Here is a 24,147-nt window from a genome sequence, read left to right as displayed (position 1 = left end):
TATTCTAGTCTTAGGTCAAAAGGCTACAATAACTATCCAATCTGTTTTATCAATTACTGAGAGTACTAATGCTATTCTGCCTGTATGCTAAAAATCTGGACAATGGCTTTTTTTTTTTTCCTCATTCTCATTTTGGTACCACTCCTATCACCTTATTTCCAACCTAGTAAGGCGATCTCTGTCACCTCACAGCATATCAAAAACCTAATAGCAATATTTCCCTGGGATTACTCATGTAGGTAGGCTTGAGGTACACTGAGCAAAACTGAAATAAGCAATTTTTATGACTTGCTTAACTTTAAAGGATAAAGTCACATATTATCAACTTGCAAGAAGCTAATTCACTCCATGAGATCAGTGTAACATACCACACCTTCAGCGATGATTGTTCTGTTTAACAAAACAGCTGTCTTGGCATACGCTTCATTTATCTGTCAGTACTGGTCTATATACTGAAGAACCATAATGGCCATTTTTCCCTGAAGAACGGGCACGTGAATCAGTGGAATTCTCTTTTAACCAGTGCATATTACTCTGCTTAGTTATGCTGCACACCCTCCTATTTAAGTGAAAAAGTTGCTGGTAAATAAAATACATTATTAGGTCTGGAATTTATGAAGATTCTTTCGGTCTTGTGATTACAAATCCATCAGAAGAGTTTGACTGTTTCATACTGCACTAACCTCACAGCGCCCTTTTTTTCTGGTAAATTCTGTTCTAAAATATTGAAACATCATAAAGCATTGCACTTTCACTGAAAGTTTAGCCACTGAATCCCATTCTGGGTAAGATGGCAACAGCCACACATTTACCTATGAACACCAGGGGGGAAGAAAAGGAATATCCCAGCAACTGTAGTAACATACAGGAACTGAATTGAAGCAAAATTACCACAGGATTTACTTCATTTGCTTGGCAAAAAAAGCAGCACAAAAATTCTATCAATCTGACCAGAGCAATGATCAGAAACCCAGACTACCATACCAGGTAAACAAGCCAGAGAGCACCTAAATTATATGCTGCCAGCTACACAGAGTTTGAACCACCAGTTGGTCAGAAATAGATGGGAATTGATTCATTCCAAGAAATATGGATGAAGCAGATCTACCGCAACTGAAAAAAAACCATATTTTTTTTTTAAAAAAAAATATGCAAATCCTAGGCAACGTATCAGCTGTGCTTAAAGTCATGCTGTTTGGAAAGCAACCATTCATATTTATCACTCTCAAGGTTCACACTCTTCATAAGTAAATACCTGTTTCATAAGCTTAGTGTCTGCAAGAGGAAATGCTAAAAAGCCCATCTTAAACACTTCAGTTCCCTCTACCCAGACTCTGGTTTTATTATGCTTTCTCATCTTCAGTTTTAAGAATGTACCTGTCAAACATTTTTTGAATACTACCTATGTTCCAGAATGTAACAAAAAGTTTATTCACACAACAGCCATTTGTACTTACAATCAATTCTTTTTACAGCAGACATTGTACAAAACAATGCAACACGCGTAAACCCTATCCCTAGTATCAACTTCAACTCCAAAACATTTCAACTTCTTAACCCATAGAAATTAAATATATATATATATTAAAAAAAAAACCAAACCGAAAAGTCCACAGAGACAAAAGCAAGATATCCCATGTGGAAAACAGGTTTATGGTTGTTTATTTCTAAGTAACACCATCTTTTAAAGATGACATATTAAGTATTTATTATTTGAAGAGAGGTACGGTCTCTTTATTCCAGAAATAATTTGGATCAGAACCTTCTGCTAGAAATTCAACTCCTTTCCCTGTATGTGCACTCTAGAAACACACAATATCATTTGCTATTGTTTGAGACTTTGGTTAACGATTTATCAATACTCCATTAATCCAAACATGAACTTAAGTTTTTGAGGGATGTTTTTCCATTAGAATTTCAAATAAAGCTGTTGTCCTAATCTTTTTTGAAGACATGCAGTCATATGCAATCAGTGTATTGTCTACAACGCTCAATACAACTATTTGTGAAGCTCTAAATGCTGTAAGCTACCAAAGATCATGAAGACAGAAAAGAAGTTCCAGAATAAATGCTCAAGAACCAGCTGTAATTATACAGCCTATTTAAAAAGGTGGCAGAGATTTTTCTCTTTTCAGGTTTAAAATACCAAACCAATAGCCTTATCAGCTTCATTTTTGAGCTAAATACTTAAAAATGGCACTTCAAAGGACCTACTACTCTAATTATAAGTTTATCATTGTTCTGCAGATCATCCAAAGTTATTTCATTCCTCCCTACATACTCAGGAGAACCAGTTCGGTGAACTTGCCCAAAACAAACTAGAACTTCAGATGTCAAACAAAATGTCCTACATATAATACATACAACATCATTTTAAAGAACAGAACGTATTGTGAAATCAGTAAATATTTGCAGGGAAAACAAATCCACTGCAGTGCAGAGACTGCACATTTTAGCTTTTCCATAGATTCTACAGTTGCACTGTCGGAAAGTGTTTTCTTTGTATGAAGTAGCAATGAAAATGTCCACTTCACTAATAATCTGAAATTCTAGTTACCCTCTTCAAAGCAAGCATTGTAACTTATTCAGAAGCAACGTAAAACCGCTGTTTTAACTTCTGGTCATAAGAATTCTAGCAAACTCTTTGACATCTTAGTATGCTTAATGTTTATAGGTACCTGGGAAAAAAAAAAGCAAATTCATATCAGTCTCCACCTCCAAAACCTATTAAACTTTTCTTCTTAGTTTTGTCCAATTCTCCAGCTTTCAAATTCAACGGCAAGATTCCCAAAAAGCCTTAGAAACAGGTCTGTAAAATTGTACCCTGTGTACTTGCAAGGAGTCTCATATTCGTTAATGAGTTTTGACATCCTGCCAATTACAGGCCTAACAAAATGCCTTACTGTATGTATATATATACACACTAGAATAAGCTTTAGAAATCAATAACTATAAAAAGTAATTTTTCATCTTATTCACAGACAAGCCTTTGACCTGTTCAGTTACTCCTCAAAATTTTGTTCATAAGTTAGTTCCAGTGCAACGACTTCTTTCAAGTACATAGTTACAAGAAGGCTCATTAAAATGCTAAGAGGTATTCGGTTTTGTGCAGAAAAAAGTAAAAATAAAGCTTTGATTCTGCTATAACTAATTTTAAATGGTAAAGTGGTTGCTATAAAGAAGCATTAAGTTTACCATGGATGGAGTAATTCACCTACTATTAATCTGTGAATTACATGACCTGAAATATTACATATGATCACTGCCTTAGGTAAACTTATGAAATTAGAGCCAAGATAACCACTTTTTATTGTTAAAGACTCTTGAATGGCAACTTTAATTTAGCTTTTTTTCACCTCCAACACAGACAAATGTAAGCACTCTGCATTAAACCTCAAATCTTAAACAGTAGTACAGCATTGGGGAAAAAAGCAACTCAAATATATTTTCCCGAGATTCAACATTGCTGTTCATCAAGTCACCATATAAAAACCTTCAAAAAAAATCAGTTTCAAAAAGTTTATTCCTCCTCTTCTGTAAGCATAAACAATCTGAAAGTGATCAGCCAATGAAATGAACCATAGATACACATTTAGTTTTCAGTGGTTACTACACATACCACTCCCTCCGAGATATTACTGAACCATCTATGTGAGAAACAAAGTCTTCTTCATTGTCATCGTAACATTCACCACCCATATACTTCATTCCCAGTGTTCCACCTTCATAGTAATCCATTGGTCTTTCATAACGTTCCTGGTACCTGTTAATATTGTCTATATTGTTCCACTCTGCTTTTTCAGGGTCTTCTAAATAATCTTTAGATATTAAGATGTCCATTGGATGCTTTATTTCTTTTTTTAGACTGTCAGGATAAGAATCCACGTCATCTGACTGAAGAACATCTATTTGAGATTCTTTTTGCATATCTGATGGTGGAATGTAGTTCTTAGCAAAGTAGTCACCACGGAACGTCCGTCTTCTCCTATAGCAAATAATTCCAACAAGAACACTGACAAGAATGAGGAAGAGAGCCCCCCCCACCGCACTACCGATGACAGTACCCCAAGTGTCTTCCTGCATTGCTGGCAAGGTTGATGTTGCGAAATCTATTATTCTAGGTTCTGTTGCTAAACCTGTGATGCCATCAGTCGAAGGATGCCAGGGAACGGTGGGCAGTCGAGTGGTAGTAGTAGGAGGATCTAATGGAAAGAGCAAAGAAGTAGACAAGACACAGAAAAGGCAAAGAATGTCAATGCAAGCTAAATCAGTTAAGGGTTTATAAGAAAGCAAAGTTGATGAGTATGTTCTACAAGAAGAGTTTTTCATTCTCAAGCTCATGGCACCACAAGAAGTCTTGCACTTTCCACAGGCTTTGAACCAGCTTCATTACATTTAGGTTTGAGCTATGCAGCAGCAGGTTATGACATATGGGGAGAAAATAAAAATAATTTTTAGGTAGCAATCTTGCCCTCCCCAAAGTAAGGAGATACAACTTTTCTGCTCAGATGTTCATTGTTCACATTTCATTATTTACCTCCCTCATGGGACAATGCTGTCTATTAGAGAACATCTTGAGTTTTTCCTATCTTTCCAGCCAGCAGTTAGCAATACTGGATCAAATTAATTAATTGATTATGCCACAGAGTTAATCATTCCACCTTAAATTCCCACTTCAGAAATTGTTCATGGCACTGAGTATAAGAATGAAAAACTGAATTATGTGCTCAGTCAGCAGCACATGATCTACTGATTTTAAAACTATTCTCTCCAAAAATGTTTGTTGCATTAATACAACTTACTCAGCTTTACCCTGAGATTAGCAAAAGAAGCATAGTTAAAAATGGCATGTATTGATTTCAAAATAACACTTACGCTGAACAAGGAGCTTTCAGATTTTTTAAGTAAAAAAAATGGAACAGTTGAAGTAAAAATGATATCTATGCATCTATGAAAGCAATTTGATCCTTCATGCATAAAAAAATTCCATATTCGTATCTCAATACAAAATATCAACTGATTGCATGTCAGTTTATGCAAGCAATAGGAAGTTGACAGATACCAAGCTTCTCCAGCACTCAGCTTTTTCCTTTGTTCTTTACGTCTGCTGGAGATATGTGCATTTGTATGTGATGGGCTGATGAGATTGAAAACGCCTCCTGAGATTATCTCAGTCAACTGCAATGTTACATGTAACTCCGGATTCTATTTCTGCACTGTACTGAGTAAAATAGTTTCGCCTTGCCCAATGCAAGGTTATTTTAAATATCAGTAAGGGAAAAAAAATCTAAGCATGTTATTACAGCTTGAATCTTTTAGAGAGAATATTACATGAACAGCTAAGTATCTCATTATGTCGTGTTATTTAGTTAAATGCTCATAAGCATGATTCATGAAACTACCTGACAGATCCATAAATATGATTTTTTTTATCTTACTGCTCAGAGATGGCCATACAATTCTTATTTCAGACAGAATTGCCACATTTGTCATGATCACTACAAATCATACTTCACACTGCACCTCACTGCTGAATGCAACATTTTAAGCTTGGCATAAGTAAAATTTTAAACAGACTTTTCAAAGTACGTCATTATATTACTTGTTCATGTACAAATGGTGATTTGTTAGGGAGCTATACATAAATGAAATTAATGACAGAAGACAGGGAACCAAACAAGGAAGATGCACTACCAAAATGAAAACGAGTAATTCAGATTATGATTTTAGTAAAAACTGATTTAAAAGGAGTTTTAATAATTTAACAAAGAAGTAGAGATTAAAGAATACAAGTTTACTAGGATTCCCCTGCCCCACAAATCCATAGGTCAAGAAATTAAATTCAAACCTCTCTTTCTTGAAGACTTGCTTTAGACACGAGATTTGTTAGCGTTAAATACTATTTCAGACAACACCAGTAATATAATAAACTTTGGGGTTTTTTTCAAACTGGCTTGGTAATTGTTCATCTATTTCCTTCCAATATTGAGGTCTTAAGTCTCATCTTCCACATCCACAATGCAAAATACAGATTCACAAGTATGTAATATTTGATTCCTTGCAAGTTTAGCCATCACACACGAAATAGAGGCAATTACACTATTACCAACATATTAGAAGACCAATATTTTACAGAAATTTCCTTTCAAAACTTGTTTCACTCAACAGTTTCCAAGCAGTTCAGCTCCATTATCTACAAGTGCCAATTAAAATATTAATCTTGAATTCATTGCAAATGTAGTATCAACTAAGCATTTATATGTATTCCTAGAACACATAACCATGAATACTTCTACTGTCAGTTTTTGTCAGCAACTTTTATTTTTGAACAATGACAGAACTAAAACCATCCCTCCATGTTTACAAGGTCATTAATAAGAACATGTAAGTAAACCTGTGACATCACCCAAAGCTTTCTGAATGCAATACTACACTTATTTTTTTTTAGTTTCAGCATCAAGCAAGTTTCCCAAACATAAAACAGCATTAGGACCAAGAATGCTAGTCCCTTACATCTACTCCGTAACATTTTGCTTGCAAATCATATCTCAAATGCTATCTTCAAATTAAAACGCCTCTTGTCTATTGGTATGAAAGTGTACATTCTTTTATATCAACAAGCTGTTTGATTATAACATTTCACATCACTGACACTTGTTGCTTTGAGTTCAACGATTTCCATAAAACATTACATGCATCATTTTAAGATAATTGTTTCAAACTGCACTTTATTCAATAGCATACATTTCCTAGTGATTTTCTTTAACGTTCTACTTATAACCTAATGTTGAACAGCTCTCATATCTTTCACTGATGTACATTAGTGTTGTTGCACAAACTACAACAAATCAAGTATCCACACTGCCCAGGGAACAAAAAGTAGCAGAAATTCTGAAAAATATTTGAGTTTAAGTTAAATGCAACTTGATTTCCATTTTTGTCTCTTACTCTCTTACTAAAAACCCAGCTTGGTTGAGCAGGGAGATCTTGAGAGACATCAAAAAGAAGAGAAATGTCTATGAGCTTTGGAAGAAGGGACAGGCATTGTGGGTGGACTACAGGAAGGAAGTGAGATCATGCTGGGAAAAAAATCAGGAGGGCTAAGGCCCAACTAGAAATCAGATTGGCAAAGTCTGTGAAAGATAATAAAAAAAAAATCTTCCTTTAAATACATTAACAATAAAAGGAGGAATAGGGAGACTATTCAGTCCCTATTGGATGCAGAAGGAACAACAGTGACAGGGGATGAAGACAAAGCTGAGGTACTTATACCCTCTCTGACTCAGTCTTTAATTGTAAAGAAAGTTGTTCCCTCTGTGTACAAACTCAGGAGTTAGAGGAACAGAACAAAGCTCCCACGATGAGGCCGTTAGAGACCTGTTTGCCCAGCTCGACACCCACAAGTCTATGGGGCCAGATGGGATCCACTCAAGAGTACTAAAGGAGCTGGCAGACGTACTTGCCAAACCTTTTTCCATCATCTTCCAGCAGTCCTGGAAGACTGGGGAAGCTCCACTGGACTGGAGGCTGGCTGATGTTGCACCCATCTACAAGAAGGGTCGCAGGGAGGACCGAGAAAACTACAGGCCTGTCAGTCTGACCTCAGTGCCAGGGGAAGTCATGGAGCAGGTGATCCTGAGTGCCATCATGAAGCACATGCAAGAGAACCGGGTGATCAGGCCCAGTCAACACGGGTTCACAAAAGGCAGGTCTTGCCAGACTAACTTGATCGCCTTCTATGATAAAGTGACTCGGGTGCTGGATGAGGGAAAGGCTGTGGATGTGGTCTTCCTGGACTTCAGTAAAGCCTTTGACACAGTTTCTCACAGCATTCTGCTTCAGAAACCGTCAGCCTCTGGCCTGGACAGGCGCATGCTTTGGGAAGGGCCCAGAGAGTGGTGGTAAATGGAGTTAAATCCAGCTGGAGGCCAGTTACAAGCGGGGTTCCCCAGGGCTCAGTGCTGGGTCCAGCCCTGTTCAATGTCTTTATCAATGACCTGGATGAAGGCATTGAGTGCACCCTTAGCAAGTTTGCGAATGACACTAAGCTGGGTGGAACTGTTGATCTGCTGGAGGGTAGGGAGGCTCTGCAAAGGGATCTGAACGGGCTGGACCACTGGGCAGAGTCCAATGGCATGAGGTTTAACAAGGGCAAATGCCGGGTCCTTCACTTGCAGCACAACCCGATGCAGTGCTACAGACTAGGAGAAGTCTGGCTGGAAAGCTGCCTGGAGGAGAGGGACCTGGGGGTGTTGGTTGACAGCGACTGAACTTGAGCCAGCAGTGTGCCCAGGTGGCCAAGAAGGCCAAGGGCATCTTGGCTTGTATCAGAAATGGCGTGGCCAGCAGGTCCAGGGAGGTGATTCTTCTTCTGTACTTGGCACTGATGAGACTGCTCCTCAAATACTGTGTTCAGTTTTGAGCCCCTCACAAGAAGGGTGTTGAAGCTTTAGAGTGAGTCTAGAGAAGAGCAACCAAGCTGGTGAAAGGGCTGGAGAACAGGCCTTATGAGGAGCGGCTGAGAGACCTGGGGTTGTTTAGCCTGGAGAAGAGGAGGCTGAGGGGAGACCTCATTGCTCTCTACAACTACCTGAAAGGAGGTTGTAGAGAGGAGGGAGCTGGCCTCTTCTCCCAAGTGCCAGGGGACAAGACAAGAGGGAATTGGGCCTCAAGCTCCGCCAGGGGAGGTTCAGGCTGGACATTAGGAAAAAATTTTTCATGGAAAGGGTCACTGACACTGGAACAGGCTGCCCAGGGAGGTGGTTGATTCACCTTTCCTGGAGATGTTTAAGGGACAGGTGGATGAGGTGCTGAGGGGCATGGTTTAGTGATTGATAGGAATGGTTGCACTCAATGATCCAGTGGGTCTTTTCCAAACTGGTGATTCTATGATTACTAGGTTCTGTGCCCTGTTCAAATCCTTATTACACACACCCTGTAGTAATCATGAGGACAAGTGAAAAGCCACAAAAAATTTCTTCTATTACATAGCTACTATCCTCATTAAAAACAGGACAGGGGACAAAACTAAAGAAAGTAAAAACCTGTTTTCCAGTACAAAAGAGCAAACCTATCAGTCCCCTCCATATATAAATGAAGCCAAATTTTCCTGATTTGTTTCAAAGCTTTGGTATTTTTCTACCAAGAAGAGCAAGACTTGCTTTTATACTTCAAATGATGGTCTAATACCTTCTCAAAGAAAGCACCATCATCCTTGTACAGTATGCTTCGTTTTCTCTTTATTACTCATTTTCCAGATGTATCCCATGGAAGTCAGTACAAACTTTCAACAGCTTCAGTCTGACGTTAGGAAAAATTTTTTCACGGAAAGGGTCATTGGGCACTGGAACAGGCTGCCCAGGGAGGTGGCTTAGTCACCCTCCCTGGAGGTGTTTAAGGCACAGGTGGATGAGGTGCTGAGGGACATGGTTTAGTGATGGATAGGAATGGTTGAACTCAATGATCCGGTGGGTCTTTTCCAACCCGGTGATTCTATGATTTTTAATTTTCCTGTAATTTACGATCATTGATAGGGTTTTCCTAGCTCCTGCAATACGAACAACTGAATTGTAGAAACTTATCTGCCCAAGCTAAGTTATATAGAGACATCCAACTACATGATTTGTACCACATCTCCCAACACTATCTTTCCTCTCATTTCCCCAAAGTACATCCTAGTCCACATACCCAGGACACATCTTTGCTTTGCACAAATTACAAAATCTCTTTGCAGTTCTCATTTTACAGTGTGTAAAGTCTCTGCCTATATAAGTATTAGATATATGTTTCTGCAGAGGCATTTACCGCTGCTTCGTCACCTGCTGTTCTTGTCAAATTTCAAGCTGTTAAGTAAGTAAAAGCAAAGTAATTGATACCTCTGTGTAGCTGGGCATTACAATAACACCTCCCTACCTTTGAACTGCTGAAAAGTTTGTTGCAAATATAACAGCAGTGAAAGTAGCCTTTCCAAAATAGAAGACTTTATCAATGTCTGACATTAAATGACTTCTAACTTCATCATTGTTTCTCCTTGCATTCCCATTCTAGGTCAAGTAGTGGGTAAGGACACTGTAGAACCTTCTCCCCACAAAGTATTTTATGTGCACTGAAGTTCAACATTTTTCTTGGAATTATCTTCAGTTTTTGTTTCCACCCCCCACCCCCAGTTTTGGCATCATGATACATGCAACGATTGAGATCAGCCTGATGCTACTATTTCTTTCATCATAGTCAATCATCCATTTTCAAAGCTTAGTATACTTTCGCCATTTCTGACTTGGATTTCCACGTATCAAGTGGAACATTTTGGCATTTCTTTGGGACACAAGAGAGTAACTGTTAGCATTACTGTAACCTCAAACTTGCAAGGAATATTCAGGAACAATGTTGAAAGTTCAAAGCTTGGTGTATCAGGCAGCATACAAGTTAACAGACAGGATATCCTGGGATCTGCTTTTCTAGACAGCACTAAAATAACCTTTCTACAATATACTTTAGATAATACAAGAGTGTCTGTATTAACAGTGCTCTCTCAGAAGAGAAGTCGATATATAAAGAAACAAAAGCAAAACCAATTATCAGCCTATGCTATATTAACTCCAGCGATATCCACTATTCAGCAAGGTGACTGTACTTACAAGTCACATCTTCCTAGAACTGCTAGGATTGCTGGCTGACAAAGGCTGGCCTTACTTCTAACAAAACGTAGTCGCTTCCAAAGGCAGTCACTTTAAAAGATGACAAAGGAAGCAAATACATCCCCATCTGACAGTTTCACAGATCGCCTCTCTTCCAAATTGAATTAAAAAAAGGGGGAGCCTCAGTAATCAGTATGAATGTGAGGGAATACAAAAATCAAGAAAAACGAAGTTCAATTCCTTGTGTAAAAAAATGAGTAAAACTGTATTACAGGTTCGAGTGCTTTATGCATCAATCTGACAGTTTGTTTTGGAAAATCTGTTGCTCTATGACTAAGTCACAAACTTCAACAACACTGAACACCATGAGGAACAAGACTTGCTTTAGCTGGACAACTACACAAACCAGCCCTAGCTTTACAACACTGAAGAATTAAGAAATAGAGAAAATACCTGTGCCTTAAAATCAACATTAACACCTCAAGCTTCAAAAACTGTTTTAGTATTTCCCTATCCACGTAAGATGTATCATGTCCTCTATGTAACAGCTAGTGAATCAGTCCCTGTCAACTACTTCTCTCATATTTCTCAATACCACTTCAAAAGTATTAACATAAAGGTTATAAACACAGCAGATTAAAAGTTCAGCTTTATTTTCTAACAGTGCATATTAAGACCATAAGTATTACAGCTTACATTCCAATCCTACAGCACATTTCAATTTAAGTTATTTTTTTCCAGGAGTTAAAAAGCCTTAAAACTACCAGCATTATGACTGTTCAGAAACATTTAACTTCACAAATCCTCTTTGACAGCTTCATAACTGAAATATGAAGAATTGTGTCGCCACACAGCTTTGTCTGTGTGCTTCCAAGTTTCACCTTGTTTTTGCAAGTTTTATACAGTAGAAAACAGTTAAGATAGAAAAAGAAACTAATTAAATGATTGGTCTACAGTACTCCATGTTCACTGTTATTAGATAATATCCACTCTTAAGTCAAATACTAAGGTAGCAAGCAGTTTCACTTCAAGTTTACTGCTTCAGTCTTATTTTCTGTACTCCTGACATGAATACCTGTGCTCCCTCTGTCGAGTAAACTGAATTAATATTGTGTGAGACGAACATTTTTGCTATTTCACAGCTACTTACATATCCTGCATCATTACAAGGACATTTCAATTATTAAAAGAGCCAGTCACACTGAAATTATTCTTAAGAGTTATGATAAAAATGCTCAATATTTTTTCTGAAAACAATACAAGTGTTACACTTCATGATTAGCTCATCTCATTTTAATCAAGTCTCCTATATACTAGAACTTAATAAACAGTGCTTTTAATCAGTTTGTAATAATCATCTTTAATATATCTAAAGCAGAGCGTTGGATGCTTGTCTTGGCATTAAAGTGATGTATACAACTTGCCTGAGCATTAGTTGTCATGATACAACATGGAATTTATTCTAAGCTTCCTAAAAATCACTTGTATTTTCTTACACATTGGTCATGCTACAGATAAGATTAGCATGAAGTTTCTGAAAAATTGATTTTGTATTAGCTACAGTACTTGTTTTTAATGGTGCACATAACTTGTGGAGCCATGATCCTGTATGATCGACCTCCAATTAGCTGAAATTCAGTTTTGGCACTCCCCAAAAAACAGCTACGTTTTGCTATTGCAATAAACCTACTGCAGCAAAAAGAAGCTGCTGAGCAAAGCTGAACATTAGCAAACATGCTAGCAGTATCCATCAGTCCACACCAAAGACCAATTACATATATACATGCATAGAATTGAAAACCTGAAAACTGGTGGACTTGAAAAAACCCAACTTTTCCCCACCTTAGAGTTAGCTCTGTTCTCAGCCTTATTCTATGCTAAAAAACCAGCAATACAGTTCAAGTGTATTTGCATGTTACATTCAAGAAGAATACTTCATCCTATTTAATGATAATATTGTGGGTTTTTTACTTGATACTTCTTACAATGTGACAGACTGTTTTCAGACTACTAGAGTCATGAGTTCTCCTCCATAAAGGAAGCATTAGGGCCAAGCATCCAAACGCAACTTGCCAGACATGACTTCCATAATAATTCACTGCATGTAAGTTTTCTAAATAGTTTCGAGACAGTGGAACTATTTGTAAGCAACTTAAATTACATAAAGTTTTCGCTATTTAAAAGTTTCCAGCTCACTAGCCCATTACCCAGCAAGTTAGTTAGGACTTAAGTTTTCCACCATGGCCTGCATAATTATGGCCAGTGCAGTTATGTCAGTCTGACTGAAGCAACATCCTTTGTTCTAAAGATGTAGACAAATATCAAATGTGATTTGTGACAGATGTTGCTTGAAACATCCTGTATCCTCAGTTCTAGTCTTTTCATTTTCATCTCGGTCCTTAAACGTTCATATTTAGTTTTAAAACATTATGAATAAGTCACCTATGTTTGTATCCTGTAACTGGGCAACATGCACTCTGACATTTAATTCACATCATGGAATTACTTATATCAAGAACTTACTGAAGACCAGCAATGCCATACAATAGAATGAAGCATTAATTTTCATGTCTGTATTGTTTTCCTTTAAAAATAATAATATATTATCACCTACTGAACAAGCTAAGTATTAGGTAATTTAGCTAATCCATTACGGAAATTAAGAGAGCTTTTCTACACTTGTATTCACATCTGTCCTAAGTCAGGCTGTTCTTTCACAAATAAGGTGTCAAAGCAAAACATTAACTACATGTTTTAACAAATACAAGGATGTTTTCCCAACAATGGTGCTAAAAAGGCAAACAAATTTGCCATATTATACTAGGCAGATCAGCAAGAGTTCTGCATGAGATAATTAACTATACGCTTACTGGTTATCTGTATCCTGAGAAAAGGACACAAGAACTAACTGGAGTACAATGCACACGTTTAGAATGTAACTCTAACTTGCATAGAGCAGAACATCTTTGACTTTTCTAAACGTAGCTGTTTCCCCCTCCCCACAATATACATTTTCTCAACTTATGACAGGCAAGGTACTGTTTATGACAATACTGTGTATTGACTCATGTAACTTCATGTAACCTCACCAAGTTCAAGAAGTGCAACGCCCTGCATGTGGGTCAGGGCAATCCCAAACACAAATACAGGCTGACTAGAGAATAGACAGAGCAGCCCCGAAAAGGAGCTAGAAGTACTGGTGGATGAAAACTCTACATGAGCTAGTAATATGCACTTGCGGCCCAGAAAGCCAATCGCATCCTTGGCTTCATCAAATAAAGCGTGACCAGCAGGTCAAGGGAAGTGATTCTCTCCCTCTACTCTGTCCTCATGAGACCTCACCTGGAGTACTGCGTTCAGTTCTCGAGTCCTCAGCACAGGAAGGACATGGATCTGTTGGAGTGAGTCCAGCAGGGCCACAAAAATAAGAGCACTGGAGCACCTCCCATACGAGGACAGGCTGAGAGAGTTGGTCTTGTTGAGCCCAGAGAAGAGAAGGCTCTAGGAAGACCTCATAGCAGCGTTCCAGTACTTAAAAGGGGCCTGCAGGAAAGCTGGGGAGGGACTCTTTATGAGGGAGTATAGTGATAGAATGAGGGGTAATGGTTTTAAGCTGAAAGAGAGGAGATTTATACGAGACATTAGGAAGAAACTTTTTACTCCGAGGGTGGTGAGGCACTAGAACAGGTTGCCCAGAGAAGTTGTGGATGCCCCAGCCCTAGAAGTATTCAAAGCCAGGCTGAATGAGGCTTCAAGCAACCTGATCTAGTGGAAGGTGTCCCTGCCCATGGCAGGGGGGTTGGAACTGGAGAATCTTGACCTTTCCAACCCAAACCATTCTTCCATTCTTTGATTCTATATGTCTTGCTAAATGCAGGTGGGGGGGGAAAAAAAAAAAAAAAAAGAGTTCATCTACCAAGAGAAAGTAACAACCTCAGAAGCACTCTGGGAACTATATCATTCTTAACTTCCACTGCACATTGCCGTTATTGAAGAGTCAGTTCAATCCCAAGTTTTATTGCAGCTGTATACTTTTGGTAACTTTCCGCACAATTAAGAGGCATAAATATTTCATTGCAACTGGGTCTCTGCCATTTCAAACACCCACTGAAAAAAATATTCCATATTAATATATTGCCTTTGCTGAGAAGTACGACTTACCCAATATGTAGATAGTCTTCTGATCACTTCTCTGACCAAGCGCATTTGTCACCTTACAGATATAAGTCCCTGTGTAGTTGTAAGTCAATGGACTGCTGAACTGCAGAGTATTGTTAACAGATAGCAATCCTTCAGGCCACTGTCCATCCAACCTACAACAAAACAGCTCGTTATATTTCAATTGTGAATCTTTATGACTGAAGTCTAAATACAACTAGTTTAAAATATTTGCAATTACAGAGAATTAACATTTCACTGGGCTCTGACATAAGTTAAATACTTGCACTGGATATTCTGTGTCCACCTGAATATTTAGTATTTAACTTACATGCCAGGTCCTTTAAATGCCAAACCCGCTGGCACTAGCAAGCTGTCTACCAATGAACATTACAACTATAACATTAATTCAAACTAAGTTGGAGGAACAATCTAAAACAACCTCTATAAGCTAAAAGTCAAAATAGGATGCACTTATACTTTTGTCAGGATTATCTGCCTGGTCTCTTGCATTCAAATGAGCTAGAGTTAATATTTCTGTCAAAAGACAGTTCATGGAACTTTTTAACTACGATTTCTGAGTAAGAGTTCAAACTGATTTTTCCCCTCTCAGCCTGCCTTTTCTCATCCCCCATCACTTTTCCGTCTAAATTATATCACCAAAATGGAATTTAGCACTTGGCAATACTTTTAGGGAAACAACTAGTTAAAAAATGAATTTCCAATCAACTAGCTTTTCAACATCTAGCATTTCCCTGTAGCATTCTGCATGTGATTACCGTTAACAACTGTGTCAGCACAACAAAAAAAGAGGGAAGGGCAGAGGCACTGGAACTATTTCAACAAAGCTGGTCACTGCCCATTAAACACCTGTGTAATCTTATACCACTGTACCCCATTTTGTTTTTATCGAAGTGTCTAGTAACAGCTAAGCAGGACTTACCAATATCCAAACATGATCACCAAGTCTCAGTATCTTGGAAGTATACAGCATGTATAATTAGTATGGAAAGAAAAAAGCCACACCTGACACTAAAATAGGTACTCAGTTCACAGTAAACATTGTCTCCAACAAATTTATGTTCCAGATAACATTCCCACCACTTTGCTGACAATGGTTATTACCCAGAATTCCTTCAGCCATATAAAGTTTAAGAGGTCAAGCAAATACTTCATAACATGTAGTACCAGAAATACTTCAAAAAACATGTTAAAACATTCAGTTAGTTTGAAATTTCTATTTAATAAAATTCTCATACACGCAATATTTAATATTGTTGACCACAAAAATATTACTATTCTAGCAAACACAATGTCCTCTTGGCTTCCAAGGGATGAAGAATTTTTGGTGTGGTGGATATAGAAGCTATTATAATTTGAAACCAGTAAGATACTACACGATTTCAATAGAGCAAGTTTCTACTTCCTAAACACTCAAGCTATCCTTTTGCATAGACTTCCTCCCTGGCTTTAAGTTCCTCATTGAGTACTACAGATTCTTGGATGGGTTCTGTTGTTGCTCAAATAAAAGGTATGTTAGTTTTATTCCATAAAATGAAATTTTTCTTGTCTTATTTGTTTCAGATTTAATCTCTAGAAGTTCAGAAGTGATCTCTGAACCTTGAAATGCCTTAATTATATTTTAATATGTATGTTTCTTCTGGAAACTGAAACAGAGTTTGTATCAATTAGTTCTTGCATACATCTCAAATTCAAATCAAAGAACTGAGAAGTCGATTAATCCAAGTAAACAAGCAGTATTGCTGTTGGGAACCTGACATGCTTTTTTAAACACAGGAATTTATGTGTTGAAATATATAATCACACAGAATTTGATTTAAGCATGGGAACAGGATGGCAGCGTACTGTAGCATATAGGTAAAGTATACATTTTACTAAACCTATTTAAGTGTTGCAATGCCATTCTAACTAGAGTTTGCTGCAATACTGACTTAACATTTCAACAGCTGCTTGTAGGATTTAGTCAGTTACAATAACATTTTGTTTTCCTCTGGAACTGCCACGAAGCAACTTACCAACACAACATTTTCAAACCTATTTCCTATACACTAAATGATATCTACCATAGAGAAGATGGGGAAATAGATTACAGCTTCACACCAGTAAATGTTTCTGTGATTTTGCAAACAGAAGCACCACAACATAGCCACACAAATTTACTCCTTCAGAAAGTTATTTCCTTTGTTTCTACATGCAACAAACCAATTTTCAATAGGAGGGGTTTATTTGTTGTTCTTCTGTTTTTGTGTTTGTTTTTTTTTTTTTCCTTCACAGAAGAGATTTTGACCTATGTTTGCTTTTGTTGTCATCTATGTCTTCTAAAGAGGATATCCACGGCTCCAAAGGCAAAGCAGTAAATTTGACTATGGCCCACCCAATCTATAAATTTATGAAATATAGCTAAGTATTTTTGTTTGTTTCTTTTCCTTACTGGAGACATGCTCAAGACCAAGTTTCCATCATTACATAAAACACCACGCTTAACTGTCTTGGCAACTACTTGAGCACTTTTGAAAGACACTACTTACTGAATTACAGAATGTCGTATTTCCCATCTCAACTGCAACTTGCAGATTTTAAAATTCAAATACAGAAAAGTCTGTTCAAGTATTTAAGATCCACGTTAAGAAATAATAATACTGAACTACTGAAATAGTTGGATCCCTAATAGATTTATTGGGCTTTGCTTTATATACTGTAACATAAACAGTTTTGTCTACTTTATTATGTAACTGCAAAGTTAACCCAAGAGTAATGACGAACTATTCAGGCTTGTAAATTTACAAAAAACCCACTCATCTATATCCATAGATACAGACATCTTATATCCTCCTTATAAAAGGCTGGATAATACCATTACAACCCAATGCAAGTCATATGCTCCTTGTTATCAAGACAAGTGTTTAAAGTAAACTAAGAGATTATACCACTTAAATCATGTGGCAAGCCCCTTTTTATAAATATTTACCTGGTCCACATAAATTCCATAGGTAATGGATTTGCATCAGCATTACATCTGAGCTGAACGTTCTCTCTTCCAATGAACCAGTTCCCATCATAGCCAGTTACTGAAACTTCTGGGGCATCTGACAAAAAAAGATTTCACCTATCAACAATATTTTCTTTCAAACATGAACTGTGGGTAATAGTCAGCTCAGTGGAGCAGAAGCGTTCTTTTCTTGTTTATTGCTTTTATTTATTTCATTTTTGAATTAAAAACAATAACAAAATACAAAGCGAACACCAATACTATACCAAGCTACAGCATACTATGCAGCACTGGGTTACATCAAGAACAGCAAAGTTGCTTTAATCTGTGCAGTTGCCTCACTGTGCTTTAGGCAAACACACAGCACTTCAGGGAAGTGAAAGGACTTCAGAAGAAAAGCATCAGTTCAATGTTTTGTTGGAAGTGAGGAATAGTAATATAGAGATAATTCTCATTAACAAGATACAGAAAAGGATCAGAAGCAGCTTTTTGAGAAGCCAGGCAATCAGGAAATCAAAAAGTTCAGATGCCACTTGTTGAAGAGTTTAAGTCTAAGAGTTAACCACTGACATTATAATGTAGATAGATATTGTTATGGCTTTAAAAACCAAGGAAGTCACTTCAGATAAGCCGGAGACACTTAGCTGAAATATTCAGAACCTAAAGAACAGAAGAACAACTATGATTTGGTCTAAGCTTCTACAGCAGAGATGGAGGCGTAGCTGCAAAAGCCATAAGCATAAAGTAAGACTGAAAGTAGACTAGGAAACATAGACAAAGTGTCTGCTTCTCACTTGCTGCTATGTTGCTTCCTATACAATTGTTTTACAAGTTCTGAAACATGCCTTAGTGTAAAATAAGTTAGAGACCAACTTCCTCTTTCATTTCACTCCATTCTCTCATTCATTCTAAGACAACAACAGGAACAAGTAATCTTTACTATCATTCCTGCACCAAAGGCACTTCACTCTAGATAACTGCCTGTATCAAAGGCAATTATTTGGAATCACTGCCCAAGGGATTGTTTAGCTTACAGAACAAAGGCAAAACCAGAAGAAATTCTAGTCAAACCAAAACAGCAAAGTTAACTTCTTCCAGCCTCTACGTTTCTTCTAATTGAATTGACAGACTTCCATAACTTAAGAACTTTAAAGCAGCACACAGCTGAGACAGGAAACCAAAGGAACAACCTGAAAATAACTTGTTTTGGTCACATAGGTATTGTCTAATTAAAAAAACCCAAAAACATAAAAACCCAAACCATCACAAGCCTAAAGCTAAATTGACATGATTTATTTTAGCTAGGCAGCATTGTAAGCCATCTCACTTCATTTTCATATGTTTTAAAGCCATAAATTTGTCAAGTAAGCTCAATACAGGTTTGACTTTGATTAGCAATCTGAAGCTGAATAACAAGTGTTAGGTATATATTATGTTCTTGTTACCTTACGCAAATTACAGTGGAAAAAGCTTAGTAATTTGACAACAAACATACTGACCCCCAGAACACCTACTTGTGATCTCAAACATGAATCTTCATCACAATTCTTTAACACACCTGAAATTTTAAGGTACTAAACAGGTTATGCATGAACAAAGTTGGTTATTTTGTCTATAATCTCTTCAATATTTAATATAAAAATGAAGGATATTTACCTGAGGTAACAGCTAACTGAGATAGTAGAAACGTAATGGTTTTCTAAACTTTGTGACTAGATTTTATCTTTTTTGTTTTTAAATACAGTGAACTCATGTTCCTACTCCTGCCTGACCTACCTATTATTGCAAGCCTTCCTATATGGTTTTAGTTTCCCTTTTTTTTTCCCTTAAGCAGTGGGTGTTCATTTCTTTCCTATGGCAAGTGTACACCAATAAAGGGAGTGGTTATAAGATATATACCTAGTAGTAACTACCTTATAGAATACTCACACTGTATGTCCAATACATGAGTGTATCTTATCTCCTTTTCCAAAGCAGGGTGTCTCACAATACAAGTTATGCGTCTTCCTCTTGCAAAACGTGTAGGGACAATCATATACTGACTTACAACTGTCACCGTTTCATTTGGAAACAACATAGAGCTTGATTCCATTTCACCAAGACCTCCTTCCCAGTCAATCTCTGCAGCAGGTTTTCCAGTGGCCGCTGTACAAGTGGCTGCTATAGTCCTATTTGCACCATCTATTAGAGGGTTTGGTCCTTTCATTAAGCTCACAACAGGTTCGACTATGGAGGCAAAAAAAAATTATATTTAAACAAGACAGACTCCACATTCTCAAAACAGTTACTATATAAAAGTCACAGAAGAACTAATTAATTTGCAGAAGCCCACTCTAATCAGATATCCTAGAAATGCGATCATTTCATCTATCAGAGACAATAGTTCTACAAAACTCTGGCTGGCTGATACTGTTTATCTCTGTTCACTTACGTGTTGCTCATTCACAGTATTCACTGCACTGACAGGTAATTCCAACATGGTTAGGTTCAAAACACCAACTACATTGCTTCAGTTGCAGGGTCTGACAACAGGCAATTTAAGATGTTAGGTTGGAACTATACCATGATATTTTTTTTTTTTAAAAGCTTAAGTTCTGCAGCATTTTCAAGCATAATGCATTTCAAGTATTAATTCACACTGTCAGTCTGTGTCATTTCAAAACTACTTAATTCAGTGTTTTAACACCCTACATTAAGAGTTTATATATTTCATGCTGAAAAAGACAGTTAGCCCCTGAAAAAGTATATTTATTATGCATACACATACATTAGATACAAAAATGTAACGTGTACAAATACATTTAACACTTTAAAAATAACAAATTATGTCCTTCTGATATACAAATAAATAGTATATCAAACTCAATACTATGTCCACGACTCAGGAAATTTGCAATTAGAAGGATCAGAACTTCCTGTGAACCCACTGGTTACCCCCAAAATTTTAGAGGCTGAAAGAACACACTTTCTTCTAAAATAAAGTCAAGTTCCAGATGTACAACTGTACTGCTGATGGCCATAGACCAAAAAGCTTTTATAGAAATTTCCTTTTTATTCAAGAGATCTGTTTTAGCTGTGTACAAGCCATCCACTAGCTGCAGCTTAAGTCAGAAATACCATCTGATGCTCCAGATACAAATCAAGGGTTTGCTTTCTAAGACAGCATATTTCTGTCTTCAAGACTACGTGTTTCCTAGTAGCAGACTAGCCATTTATGTCATGCTCATATTTTGATCTAATGAGGCTATCAGTTCTCTGAAGCCATCACTACATGCCATAATACTTCGAAATTCTCCTCAGTGAGCCAGACCTCAACTAATTATAATGCAGAGACAAAACAACTTAGGTGCCTTTTAGTATCCTGTAGAGAGGAGTTCAGTTCACTAACTCTTTCCAAGAAGTTGAAGCTGACCCACATATCTTGAGATGAAACATAGGAGGGTTCAGTGTACCTGGAAAGAAACTTCTCCAGCTACCTATATTTTCAAGGGAAAACTAGGTAACAAATATTTTCAGCCTGAGCAAATTCAGTACCAGAATCAGTTTTTGATTGTTTTCTGCTCAATCTAACACTGCTTATGTCCAAAGAGGGTCATTTGTTATTTGATCAGTTACACTAAAAGGAAACGCAGTTAACTAAATGGATAATCTCATAAAAATGTGGTTTCTGTTCTATGCTTAGAAGTGCTTAAAGAATATACCTTATCACCAAAACAAAAGTTGTTTCTTCGTGCAGATACCAGGAGTGGATCATTTTCTGCTTTGTTTTCCTAACTACCCTCTGTGATTTTTTTAGTGACCCTACTATCAACATATTAACAGCAGGGTTTTTCTACCAAGTCCTGCATTGTCTCTTCTAGACCTTGAAGCATCTCTTAACAGAGCTTCTTTCAAAATTTGATTCCCTGCTCTCCAGCAGTAGCAGCAAGTAAAGCTTTCTGCAATAAGCTTGGATATTTGAACTGATGTACTTAAGAAGCAGTTTATAATCTGAAAAAAGCCTTTAAAACCTAGTATGAGAACTTGACATCTATATAGCTCTATCTGACCCACAATTTGGTTTCCCTCATTTAAAAACATTACTGCCTTGTTCCCCCAAATCACTAGCAGTAACATTTTCAATAGTTTCTATAGTATTACTGAAACTCAGAAGTAAACATCCAAATTAACCATTAGTGCCTTACAAGATGAAAGCATATCTTGCTACATGTTCCCCCACCAGATCATCACAGAGAAAACAAATTAGCTGCTCCTCATTAGCTTGTCATGCCAGAACTGATAGACCCTGCTGTAAATAGGTTTCCTATATTCTATTCCTTTGAATTTTCCTAAAAAAAAAAAAAGTACACAACACCAGACTTTTTCTAAAACCCCCTTGGGAAAAGACACCCAAGTCAACAAGAGGTCTTAACTAAAGTGGCAGAAATGTCCAGTCGCAAAGCATACCACCAGTACGCTACTTCACTTACTTTGCTTCTAGAAAATATGTCTTCAAGTATTAAGTGATAGTAGCCCTTGAACAGGATATACGGTAATTTAAAAAGCCTAGTTTCTCATAAGATTGCAATTAACTGCCTAGATACACTGAATGAATGGGAAGAGGTTATTAAAAGGTCAGCACTAACAGGTTATCTCATTCATATATCTTGGAGTAGATTAGTTGTGCTGATTCAAAGCAATAGCAATTATGGCAGGAATTACATTCGAGGTATAAGGCACAGTGGCTCGAGTATAAAAGTTGGACGTGCAGCTGTTTAGGAAGTCTCAACTAATACGCACACCTGTGCTAACCCTTTACTGATTAACGACCACTAATTTAAATTTACCTTAGGCTTCGCCTTACATTCACATGGATAGTCATGAATCTTCTGCTACTCACATCCTTACATTTCTTTATAGAACAACCACCTAATAAAGCATCCAGAAAATAAAGAGCCTGATATCCTATTGCATTAAGTTTCTAGGCCTCAAAGTTTCTTCTTCATATTATGTACTTCACAGGCCTTCTTCATCTACTTCCACTAGTTATAAAACTAGTTTTCTCCTGCCACTGTGCAAAGGAGGTCTGGATGAAATTGGCATGATGACAACACAAACAGTATTATTTCCACTTACCATTAAGTTCACTAACTCCTTGGCAACAGCATGACACTGGGAATTGCCAGCCCCTTCATCGCAACTGACCTTTACTTGAATAACGTCTTGCCAAAATAGTATTTCTACTTTTTGTTTTCTCTCCCCTCAAAACCAGCAGCCTTGTATTTCTGTGTAACTTATCCTGCACATCAATTAAGCCTTCATTATTGATTTTTTTTTCTTGAGGACCAGTGAGTTTACTAATTTATTATCTGCCTGATACCTACTCTCAGGCCAGAATATCGTGTGGTACAAGAAGAATGTGTACATCTTATCAACCAGCACTTTTCAAGCACCATGACCTTATTTGATCTGTCTGACAGTATACATTTTCCATAACACATGACATACATCTTCCTCCAATTCCTTATTGTAAGAGTTTCTACATTAGTGTGTCTGGTATCTACTGGAGACAAGACTTCTGTCTGCCTTTGCTATTCTTATTGGTGTAGCTTGTCCTTCACATATAGCATTGGCAAGATCTACTTTACCAATATCTATGCTGAGAAATCCAGCTTAGCAAAACCAAAAAGAGTCAAAGTCAACCTGTTACTTAAAACAGTCATGTACAGCATTCAAGATAGTAACATCAAGTTACATTAGCTCTGCAAGCTACCCTGCCACACACCATCTCTTCTGCCTTCAAACTCATTTTGGCCAGTTTCGTCAGCATCTTAAGTAAATAGCTTGACATACAGTTCTTACATTTCTTTCACTTTCATTTAACAATGCAAGTTTAAAGAATCAAAGTTTTAGACAAGATCAATACAACTGACCCTAAAAGAACTTTCATATTTTCCCTGTCTTAATCTCTTCTTTTACAGTGCATTTCCTTAAGACAATACAAAGCACTAAGCAAAGCAAACTGAGAATGAGCAAAGTAAAGCATCCTGGGTCTGTTAAAACTTATGTAGCATAAAATAGAGGTTCTAAATACGGTCTTACAAGATCAATGGACTGTGGGGAAAAATAGAGGACATTTTATCCTGTAGTTCTCTTTTCTTCTATTTGTCTTCAGTATGGCTACCTTATAGTATACAAGCATTTACTACATGATTTAATGAAGTATGTCCACTACACACAGGAACGAACCTAATTCTTTGTTCAATAGGAACAGTGAAGGACTAGGAAAAAGACAATACTGCTTGACTGGAAACAGTTTCCACCCCAGGGCATGAACTTTGCTCTCCTCACTTAAGGGAGAGT

General features: G+C 37.3%; 1 protein-coding gene across 1 annotated transcript in view; it reads right to left on the bottom strand.

Moving 5' to 3' along the window:
• NECTIN3 (nectin cell adhesion molecule 3) overlaps nt 1–24,147 on the bottom strand; it is a 221,015-nt gene that overhangs the window by 14,838 nt on the left and 182,030 nt on the right. Inside the window, exons 5-7 of the mRNA XM_069852476.1 lie at nt 19,735–20,031; nt 17,785–17,902; nt 14,799–14,950 (exon numbers count right to left, since the gene is read on the bottom strand). Coding sequence (XP_069708577.1) covers nt 14,799–14,950; nt 17,785–17,902; nt 19,735–20,031 — 567 coding nt within the window. The remainder of the gene's footprint in view (nt 1–14,798; nt 14,951–17,784; nt 17,903–19,734; nt 20,032–24,147) is intronic.

The sequence above is a fragment of the Phaenicophaeus curvirostris genome, chromosome 1 (genome assembly GCF_032191515.1).
Source record: "Phaenicophaeus curvirostris isolate KB17595 chromosome 1, BPBGC_Pcur_1.0, whole genome shotgun sequence".
Classification (NCBI taxonomy): Eukaryota; Metazoa; Chordata; class Aves; order Cuculiformes; family Cuculidae; genus Phaenicophaeus; species Phaenicophaeus curvirostris.
Note: the sequence above shows the minus strand (reverse complement) of the source record. Positions and strands in the feature narration are given on the sequence as shown.